The sequence below is a fragment of the Chlamydomonas reinhardtii genome, chromosome 1, assembly GCF_000002595.2.
Source record: "Chlamydomonas reinhardtii strain CC-503 cw92 mt+ chromosome 1, whole genome shotgun sequence".
In the NCBI taxonomy this organism is placed as follows: Eukaryota; Viridiplantae; Chlorophyta; class Chlorophyceae; order Chlamydomonadales; family Chlamydomonadaceae; genus Chlamydomonas; species Chlamydomonas reinhardtii.
In genome coordinates, this window is record NC_057004.1 from 4,258,276 (window position 1) to 4,268,774 (window position 10,499).

The 10,499-nt window shown below is 62.1% G+C and overlaps 2 protein-coding genes across 2 annotated transcripts; one reads left to right on the top strand and one right to left on the bottom strand.

The window, feature by feature from the left end:
* The first annotated feature begins 47 nt into the window (after positions 1-47).
* Positions 48-3,019, top strand: CHLRE_01g028550v5 (uncharacterized protein). The gene is made up of 7 exons (XM_043058602.1): positions 48-447; positions 540-590; positions 797-997; positions 1,139-1,186; positions 1,373-1,495; positions 1,878-2,075; positions 2,348-3,019. Exons 1-7 carry the CDS (start codon positions 175-177, stop codon positions 2,591-2,593), a joined length of 1,140 nt encoding a protein of 379 aa, XP_042928516.1. The 5' UTR covers positions 48-174; the 3' UTR covers positions 2,594-3,019.
* A 2-nt stretch (positions 3,020-3,021) lies between these two features.
* On the bottom strand, positions 3,022-5,867 carry CHLRE_01g028600v5 (uncharacterized protein). Its single transcript, XM_001689976.2, has 6 exons — positions 5,613-5,867; positions 5,077-5,264; positions 4,508-4,668; positions 4,186-4,307; positions 3,879-4,000; positions 3,022-3,684 (listed from the first exon to the last, which is right to left on the bottom strand). Exons 1-6 carry the CDS (start codon positions 5,662-5,664, stop codon positions 3,535-3,537), a joined length of 795 nt encoding a protein of 264 aa, XP_001690028.1. The 5' UTR covers positions 5,665-5,867; the 3' UTR covers positions 3,022-3,534.
* Between the last annotated feature and the right edge of the window lie 4,632 nt (positions 5,868-10,499).

Sequence of the window (10,499 nt, forward strand, 5' to 3'; positions counted from 1 at the left end):
TTCCGACTGTCGCAGACAACTTGACAAAACTGTTGAAACTTGCAAATCCAATTGCCGATCTTCAAATTAGGTACAGACATACAGGCAGACGACGTACGCTGCGGCACGAGTGCACGCGCAACTCCAGTTCTGTGACCTTCCAAACGATACCTGCGTTGCCCCTAGCCCGGAACCATGGGGCGCTTGCCAAAAGGGTTTAAGAAGAGTGCTGGTAAGCCGCACGAGGTGGAGGACGAGGCGGCGCCCGCCGCGGCGCCGGAGCACGAGCATGCGAAGGAGGAGGCCGCCAAGCCCGCCCACGCTCCGGCACCTGCGGCCCCAGCCCCCAGCAAGCCAGCGGCGAAGGCGGAGGAGCACGCCGCGCACTCTGACAGCGATGATGACAGTGACGACGGCGGCGAGAAGGGCCCGGAGACGCGCGGAAAGATGCTGCAGCGGCACAAGAAGGTCCGTACCGTGGGGCGACGCACGGTTCAGCTGTTTGCCCTGAGGATCTGGGCCTCACCTGATGGCGCCCGGTTGTGTGACGACACTCACAGGAGATGGCGGCTCACAAGAAGGTGGTGCAGAAGCTAGGCAGCAAGAAGAAGGTGGGGCGTTAGGGCACGGCGGTAGGGCTGGCGGCGTACCTACCGCCAGATCCCGAAGGCGTCGCCAGCGCCTCGGCACGCCGCGTGCATAAGGCCTCATCTGTCCATGACTTCATGTGTTGCCACCGCCCCAAATAAGATATGCTGTATTGTATCCAAAAGTGCTTTCCTGCCTCAAAAGTGCTTCCTGTTTGCAACCACGACAGGACGAGGCAGCGAAGCTGACGGCAGAGATGGAGGCGCGTCACGCTCGTGAGCTCAAGGAGCTCGACGCGCGGGAGAAGGCGGCGGCGGCGGCCCCAGCGGCGGCGACCCCGGCGGCGGTGGCAGCAGGTGCTGGCGCTGCGGCCGAGGCGGACGGAGCGGCGGAGGCGCTGGATGGGCTGGCGCTGGGAGGCGGGCATAAGGTGCGGCGGCCTGCGGCTGCTGGGGGTCGGTCGTTGCAGGAGGCGTAAAGGCTTATTGCCACATGCTTGTGCACTGACGTCTCGGGCTGTGTGGTGTCTGCCTTTCCTTACCTGTGTGGTGCGTGCACGTTTGCTGCGCAGAAGCCCACCAAGGCTCAGAAGCGGAGGGAGAAGCACGCGCAGCAGGAGGTAGGCAACGCGCCAGCCGAGCTGGGCTGCACTTTGCATAACATTGTACCACACCCGTATTGCTTTGCGATTTCCTTGAACGTTTGAGCGCCACAACCTCCATGCAATCTGTGCTTACCCCTGCAGCCACCATGCACCTGCAACACACCTGCCGCGCCCCCTGAACCCCTGCATTGTGTGCCTCAGGCTGAGCGGCAGGCGCGCATTGCCGAGGAGCTGGCGGCTCTGGGCCCCAGCGACAAGGCGCTGGAGGAGGAGCGGCTGGCCGACCTGCTGGCGCCGCTGGGGCTGGCCATCCGGGAGATACGGGTGCGGACGGGGGAGACGGGATGTGGGGGTGGGGGAAAGAGGAAAGGGTGCGGGGCTGTTCGGGTAGGGACAGGGGTACCAAGGGAGTGCAGGACGTATTGGCACCGTGTGGCCGTGCGCGGGAAGCAGAGATCGGGGAAGTCTGGGGCCTCATGGAGACAGGGGCTGTTGGGGCTTGAGGGGTTGTGCCGTGGGGGTGACGTGCTATGTGGAGGGGTGCCGTCCCTACCTCTTCACCCCTCCTCACCTCCACGCCCCTCCCCCCGTACACACACGCACACATACACACACAGGCACTCACTTGCTGCACCGCATACACTGTCTTTGCGATTTGTTCTCCTTGTGCTTTCCAACACACGCACGCACGCACACACGCACACAGGCGGACGGGCACTGCATGTACCGCGCGGTGGAGGACCAGCTGGGTCAGGCCGGCGGCGCCGCCTCCGCACCCGACCACCTGGCCCTGCGCAAGCTGGCAGCGGCGCACATCCGGGCGCACGCGGACGACTTCCTGCCCTTCATCTTTGACGAGGACGAGAAGGGCGAGCCCGCGGAGCAGCTGGAGGCATACTGCGAGGTGGGTGGGTGGCATGGCGATACTAGTATGCATGGTTGGGAAGCAGTTCAAGTGGACAGAGCTTGGCGTGTGGGGACAAGCAGCGACGGGAGCGGGCATTAAGCACAGCACCGGCTGGCAAGAGGAACCAGGGCAGCGGTCGCGGGCAGCTGCTATGGCGCTGGCGCTGCTGCATCTCCCCTGTTTCCCTTCCTTCCAGCCAACCCTGCAACCCCGCAACGCTGCCAACCGCACTCCGCCGCTGCGGCATGCCATGGCCGCGCCGCGCGCAGGAGCTGGAGAGCACGGCGGTGTGGGGCGGCCAGCTGGAGCTGGGGGCGCTGGCGGCGGCGCTGAGGCGGCAGATCAAGGTGCACGCGCTGGGCATGCCCACCGTCACACTGGGGGACGAGCACGCCGCCTCCGGGGGCCCGCCGCTGCAGCTGTGCTACCTGCGCCACGCCTTCGGGCTGGGCGAGCACTACAACAGCGTCAGCCCGCTGGCCAAGGCCCCCGCCGACTCGGAGGATGCGACGTAGGATGCGTTGGGGCTGTCCTGTACAGGGGAGGCACCCGACTTGTAGGCTGTCGTAGGCTGCGGAATGGATGGGTGTGTGTGGGGGTTGTAGATACCAGCCCAGACTAAAGCGAGCCAAAGAGCGAGGAGGAGAGCGTGGGCGATGCTTTGATCACGGAGGGTGGGTGTTGAGGTGGTGGGGCCGTGGCGGAGGTGGTGGGGGGGCGGCCTGCGGGGCCATGGGGTTGTGCACGAACGTCATGTGCGGCGCATGGTTGCACAGGGTGGCGAGACAAACGCGGTGGCCACTGGAGGCGCCCAGTTTCCCGCCCAAGGAGGGCTCCGGATGTTACAAAGTCCTGCGACTGGCAGGGTGTGCGCGCCAAGGCAATGAGGGAGGCTACAGCATGGGCACGCCCCATGCGTATGGATGGCGGCGTTGAGACGGTTCAGATGCGCGTGGATTAAAGGTGCCTTCACAGGGTGTGCTGACCCATGTCACCAACCTACACGGTGGCCATGCCATGCCGTGTCACCTATGTTATATGGTGGTGCGTGCGCTCAGCTCCACACATGCAGCTGCTCGCCATGTACATGTGTTGGCCAGACACTTGCCCGCACGTAAACATGCGCCCGACTGCCACAGCGGCGCTGCGCCACCTGCAACCTCGTGAAACCTCGTGTGCCTCGCCCCCATCCGGCTTAGCGACACCATCGCCATTTGTAGTAGGACTTTTGGCAAGTCACATCGAGATGCCTGGGTTACATACTTGTGTGGCGTGAAACTACCGTTCCGCCCACACCAGTGCAAGCCCGTCCACGGCGTCCAGCACATCGCCCAGCTTTTGTATCCTGCTCCGCACACTCGCTCACTATCCTCCCCACTCCTCGTTACGCGCTCATCTCAGCTTTCCTAACTCTTCTCGCCCACTCAATCGTCCACACTCACCGCCGCGCTTCCCTCTACTGCGGCTTGAGGCTGCCCAGCCCGCCGTCCACGCCCAGAACCTGTCCGGTAATAAAGCTGTTGTCGGGACGCAGCAGGAACTCCAGCGCCGCCGCCACCTCGCCCGCCTCGCCCACACGCTTCAGTGCGTGCATGCCCTCCGACGCCTGCACAGCGCGCGTACCATAACGCGGGGCGCGGTCTTGTCAGCCAGAGCGTGCGGGTCACGCGGCAACGGATGGGCGGGCAATGGAAGCAGGCTGGCACATGGGTGCAGCCAGTGCCCCTCCCACACCGACACACGATCACCACCAGATTCATGCCCGGGCCCGGGCCCAAGCCGTGCTGCCCATGCACCCACCTTGAGTGCGGCGGGTGAGGAGGTGATGCGCGCGGCCAGGGGCGTGCGTGTGAGGCCGGGCGCCACGCAGTTGACGCGGATGTTCTTGGGCGCGTACGTGGCGGCGGCGCTCAGCGCCAGGCCTGCGTTCAGCAGCGCGGGCAAGTTTAGTTGGTCGCGAGTCAGGATGTAAGGCGGCCGTGAGGAAAACTCCGAAGACAGCGACTTCGCGGTGAGGGACAGGAGTCCCAGGGTGCGCCCAGATGCGCCTAGGTGACAGTGAGCTTGGTGGTCGACGCTGTCCGTCGGCATCCGTCGCCGCACCCACCCTGCAGGCCGGCCTTGGCGGCGGCGATGGCCTCGTGGTTGGGGATGCCGTGCCGCGCCACCGCTGAGGAGCACAGCGCGATGGAGCCGCCGCCGCTGGTCATCATGCGCTTCACCGCTGACCTGTGTGCGTCATGAGCATGCAGCGATAGCGAGTCGGGTCAATCGCGGTCAGGACAGGGCCTGTGCAGATAGAATGCGGCTCAGTCCAGATCCCGGACGCAGCATCCCTGGACACAAGAATTCGACTATGTGGTGCGGGCATTAGCAGTCGCCATGCCCACAGCACCCCCAAGCCTGCCCCGGCGCTATCCCGGCCCCACCGCAGCACGTAGAATGAGGAGTTGAGGTTTAGCGCGATGGTCTTGTTGAACTCGTCATCGCTGGTCTGGTGCGCGCCCTTGAGCACGATGGAGCCCACGCAGTTGGCCACGCCGTCGATCTTGCCGTAGGTCTCCGCCGCAGTGGCGATCACCCGCTCCACCTGACGGGTGCGTGTGGGAGTTCCAGGTGTGGCTTGTTATGTGACGCGGTGTTGGGGAGGCTATGGGGGATCAGGGCGGGAGGGACAGCTGCGGTCGTGCACGTGCGTGCCAGCGCATGCGAGAGAGCTCGTTAAAAGCATCGCCGATAGCTTGTGGAGGGCGGATGAATTGTTGGGCCATGAGGCCGTGGGGCCATGGGGCGCACGAGCACGTGCCTTCACCCCTCCCCAAACGCGTTTCCCATGGCCCAGCAATGCATCCGACCTCGATCTATCACCAGTCCGGTCGAATCATCCGCACCCCACCCGCACCCCACGAGCACGCGTGCATGCTTGCACGTGTCTGCCCGGCCTTCACGCTCCTTACCAGCCCCACTCCACCCCAATCCATGTCTCCCCTGCACCCACCTGCGCGGAGTCCGTCACGTCCGCCACCGCCACCAGCGTGTTGGCGCCGCCGCCCGGCAGCCGGCCCTGCAGCGCCGCCAGCTTGGACTCGTCCCGACCCGCCAGCACCACCTGCGCCCCCGGCTGCGCCGCCAGCCGGCTGCACAGCTCCGCGCCGATGCCGCCCGAGGCGCCAAACACCACGTACACTGTGCGTTGGGGGAGTGCGGGTGCGCGGGTGGAGGACGATAGAGTGAGCGGATGACCTCGGCAAGATGGGCGGTGGCGCCGCGGTGGGTAGGAAAGGTGGCGCCGGCTGCGCTAGCGGGTGCGGGGCGGGCCATGCACGCCCCCTCCCCGGCAGCCGGGTTCTCCCTGCAGGCCCCCTCCCGCGTGTACACCATCGTATTCCCTGACTGACGGTCCGCCCACGATACACACTCATATCACCCGTCACCGCATGTCCTGCAGTGTTGCACAGGCAGGCCCCGGCCCCTAGGAACCACCAGCGGCTGCCGACCACCCGTTCCGCTTGCTCGGCTGGCCACCACGCGTACCTGGCGCGCTGCTGGCGGGTGCCCCCGCGTCAGCGGCGTAGCTCCTGGTCATTACGCATGGTGAGTTACGAGCATGGACAGAGTACGTGCGGGGCACGCGCGAAGCGAGCGAGCGAAGCATTTCGTGCGCAGGATTCAAGTTGAGCAAGGAAGGCGAGGTCAACCTGCACAAACGTAATTGACACTTCTTCTAGCGCTTTAAGTATGTGAGCGGCAACGCGGTCCATAGATGAAGAGGAGCAATGTGCCCAACCGATTTACAACCAAATCGGGCTTCTCCACAGAACATCGGGCTTCTCCACAGACGCGCACGCATTGTTGTGGTTGAGTCTCTCCACCCAGTCCGACCCCCCACACGGCGTAGGGGTCTGAAGTCCACCAACTCCATGCACACCCCAAGGAAGGGACGTAACTGCGGCACCCAGAGGGATGACACGCCCCCTCTCGAAGTTAGCGGAGCGAGCTCCGGTGAAGGCTCATCTGGGTGCAGTTAACCCGCTCGGGAGGGGTAGCCGGCCTCACCGCGGGTGGGCCCGGGGCTAACCTGGGTGGGCCGTCGGCTAATCTTGTAACCAATGCAATCTAATCCTTGGTGGACCGCCGGCTAATCCTAGGTGGGCCGCCGGCTAATCCGAGTGAGCCGCCCGCTAACCCCAGCCGGACGTGACGGCATGATGCCTCACGGCATGAAACCTCACGTCGTGACGATCGCCGTTTTAATCCGGCAGACCTATAGGCATTTGCTAACTCATAATCACTACCAACCCCCGGGCGCGCCGGAATCCGTGGAGGGGAGGCGGGGACAGGCGCGGGGGGCGCCCCCGGCATCAGCAGCGAGGGGGCACGCACTCCGCGCGCGGACTCAGCTGCACGCGTTTAGGTGCGGAGATAGAATGGTATGAAGTATTTAACGATGGTGCTCGCCGAGCTTTGCAGGTGCCTGGGCGAGTTGCAGCTCGCGCGCGATGGTCGCCCGCACCCAGCTCGCTATAGACCCAAAGCGATTTAAAACGATTATGAGTTAGCAAATGCCTATAGGTCTGCCGGATTAAAACGGCGATCGTCACGACGTGAGGCGTCATGCCGTCACGTCCGGCTGGCCCGCTAACCTTGGTGTGCCCCGAGCCCTGCCGATTAGCCATCACCTTGCTGTCACTTCCATGTTTCTGGCGTTGTCTAAGTATGGTCTTAGATGGGGAATGGATGGGGCAAGAAGGGGCAAGATGGACACGCGGGGCCGCGGGGACGTGAACCACTGGTTCACCAGCTCGATTTGTTGGGATATTTTCTGTTACTGTTCATACGTATGGTGTCTATGCAGTTGAGGAAATAGGGACCTGTTTTGACCTCAAGTCCCAAAGAAATGTTGTTTGGTTGCCTCAGGTTTCAGACCGCATCGTTAGTATATTTGCATATGGGAGCTCTCATGGCCACATAAAACAATACGAGAACCCCTGTCCTGCATTCTTCCGAAAATGAACCAGTGGTTCATGCGGCTGCGTCGTTTGCCGGTTGCTGCGTTTGGAAATCTTAGGGTGTGTCAGGGAGATTAAGTAACTACAGCATGCGTTGGGAGATTCGGGTGTCAACATAGCCGCGCCGGCGCGAAAATGGGAATCGCGTGTGGGTTTCTGAGCGTTTCTGAGCGTTGTTACCCGAAGTCCGACGCGTACAGACGCTGCGCCCCCAGAAAGGGGTTTCCCAGTCACAGAGGTGGCTTTCCGCAGTCACCGGCGGCAGTTCCCGTGCCAATCTTGAGTAGGTCCCCGGCTAATCCTGGGTGGGTCCCCGGCTAATCCTGGGTGGGCCCGGGGCTAATCCAGGTTGGCCGGTGACCCAGCGGGCTTTGCCCCGAGCTCACCCAAGCTTTACAGCCGTTGCCTTGAAGTTAGCCCACGGCTTATCCACCGGAGCTGGATGAGAGCAGCGAAAACCGCTTGTGTCATCCCTCCGCCCCGCGTCGCTTCGGTACGGGAGCTGACTGGGGAGCTGCGTGTGAGCTGTGCGTGAACTCAGAGGGATGCATGGGGTTGAGCCCATGTTGGGTACTCTGGGCGCACACGGTTTCACACGGCTGACCAGGACCTCGCGGGGCGGAGCCAGCCGCCCCGCGCGTGGATGCAGATGAGCGCGACCTATGTGCGAAGGAAACATGTGCGGTTGCGCGGCGAGCTTTGCATGTCGCAGCGGAGCGTTTGACTCCCCCGGTCGGTCGAGTTGGATCTGAGCGCACTCGGTTGTCACACGGTTGACACCGGGACCCTCGCGGGGCAGCGTCAGCCGCACCGCTCCGCTGAGAAGCCGCGGTGCGCCGGTGGGACTCGCGGGTGTGTGATGGGACAGGGTTTAGGCAGGTTGGCGAGGTCCCGTAGGGTGCAGCTGATGCCCATACCCCAAGCAGACGGCAGAGAGTTTGCAGTGGCAGAGCAGAAGAATGGCTGGTCGAACGCCGGAGTTACTGTACCGACAGGTTGCTGGCTGGCTGGAAGTTTGCTGATGCGCATTCCTCACGCTCCGGGCGCCCGGCCAGGCGATAGCACCACACAGACACACCGCAACGCCACACTCGCGATGCAGAGCCGCAGCGCACCTGCAGGAAGATGGCCAGCGTCCACGGATGAGCACCAGAGGCAACCGCAGAGAAAATGCAGACAAAATGGAGCAAAGCAGTGGCCGGGCGACAGTGTGACTCGCGGGAGTGCATGTCAGGGGGGGGTAGTCTCGACTGGGAAAGGCCCCATGTTCTCAAACGAAAGAGCTTGACAAGAGGACTCCAAATTCACTTTCAGAGTTTCAATCAGGGTAGTACAGGGGGGGGTAGTCTCGACTGGGAAAGGCCCCATGTTCTCAAACGAAAGAGCTTGACGAGAGGACTCCAAATTCACTTTCAGAGTTTCAATCAGGGTAGTAATTGCAAAAAGATCTCGGTCTGGGTGTGCTGCTTCTCGGTCGGCGGGGCAAGGGGCGGCACGTGGGAACTCGGTCGCAAAGGGTCGCAAGCCAGGTGCTTATAGCTAGGGGTCTCGGTGGGATGTGGGTGGGGTCTCGGCCACGGGTCTCGCGCCGGCTCACACTCTTGCACAGGCAGTGTTCTAGGGCCCGATGTAGCGCTACGACATGGCGGCTGGGCCACGAAAAATCAGAACTGTCACGGCGCATGAGGAGGGCTCTGAACAGGCCCGGACGCAGCCATTCTACCATCCAGGAAGATGTCGGGTATCCTGGTGCGCGCGACTGCGTTCGCCAATTGACCAATGCATGTCCGGCGCGGAACGCTCTGAGCCCCAATCCAAAGGCTAAACGCATGCTAAGTAGCAATACTGGCGTGTAAATGTGTCTAGGCTGAGTCGGGATGCAGGGAACTCACACAGTCGCGGCAATGAGTTCGACCGACTCACGCGACCGACTGCAAGGTTTTTCGAATTTGAGTTGTCACAAAGTAAAGGCTCATAAGATAAACCCACAAGTGCATTGCGTACCGAACTAATAACTAAGAACGGAAGCTAAATCCAGAACCTCACGAAAACGCTCGCTTCCATATTTGCTCGCAATGGGCACCGCCTGTAAATGATTTTACTTCCCCGCACCTATAACGGGCACGTGATATAACTGTGGAAAACTGTGCAAGACCGGCCTCGGTTTGCGCGAATTCGCTGCTCGTTAATCGCATAATTGAGGAAGTATGGCAAAACACTGAAAATGCGCTGCAGTGGCGAGCTTCCCAAATGGGCGCGACTTTGGGGGTCTGTGTAACGGGGGGTTTCCATGTCCCGAACTCGCGTGCGGCCACACGCGGTATCCAGAGAGTACGTCAGGCCGACCCAGGGTCGTTTTTAATGTCCATTTCGTCCATATACCCTGGCAGCCTTAATTTGCTCGTGGGTGGTGGGAGCGGTGTGCCTCTGGTGTGTGCGCTGTGGGTGTGGGGCGTCGACGTGGGCGTCGCCGGACTACGTGCCCGGTGTACCTGCGTTGACGCCTCGCCGGTTTGATTGCGCCTCGTGCGCTGGTGCGGTTTGCTGTACGTTGGTGGGGCTTTGGCGGGCTTGGGCTTAGCTTCGACTCGCTGTGCAGTTGCCGAGACACGCTTTACGCGAAGACCTGTTGCACGGTTGTGGAAGGTCGGTAGCCAACTGGGGGGAGGGTAGTTTCCTTTCGGGCCGGAGATGGTCCCTCTTGACCTGGGTGCTGGGCACCCTTGCTTGGTCGGATTGTCCCTTCTTTGTAATATCGCAACCATAATTATGGGCCCTTAAAGTTCAGGGTCGGTCGTCGGGGTTGGGGGTCCCCAAGGTTTCGTCACGCGGATGTGGGTGGGACTGCCAGATTTCGTCTCCGCGCCCTAAACGCCCCTCTAAACGCTCTGCCCATTAGCACAAGCACTAGCACACATTCGCATGCACATACTAAAGCATTTGCAGAACGTTTGGCCTCAGGAAAGCGGCCGCATGGCCGTCCACATGAGCATCGAAGTAGCGTAGAGCCCCACTCGAGCGTCTCTCACTGGTGCCATGGAGACTATGCGAACTGATGCTAACTTGTAACGGCTAAGGCTTGGTGTGGGTCATGGCGACAAGGCTGCCGCCGGCCATCGAGCGTGACATGAATCCCGGGATTCTTCACATGATCCCGGGAAAAAGTCCACCGATCTCTTCCGGCACACAATGCCAAACATCATATGCACAGCGCAATTGTAAGCTTTATCGCACGCCCCGGTAGTCTGACAGAAGGGTCGGTGGTCGGCCATGGACACATGGACATGTGTGGCATGGCTGCCAGTCAAGTTGTGCCTCCAGCTGAACCGGAGGTATACCATTGTAGAGCTCGCCGAGAGCAGTCGATTGACGCCGACCTGGCTAAAAACCAAAGGGTTTTGCGGGGGGTTTT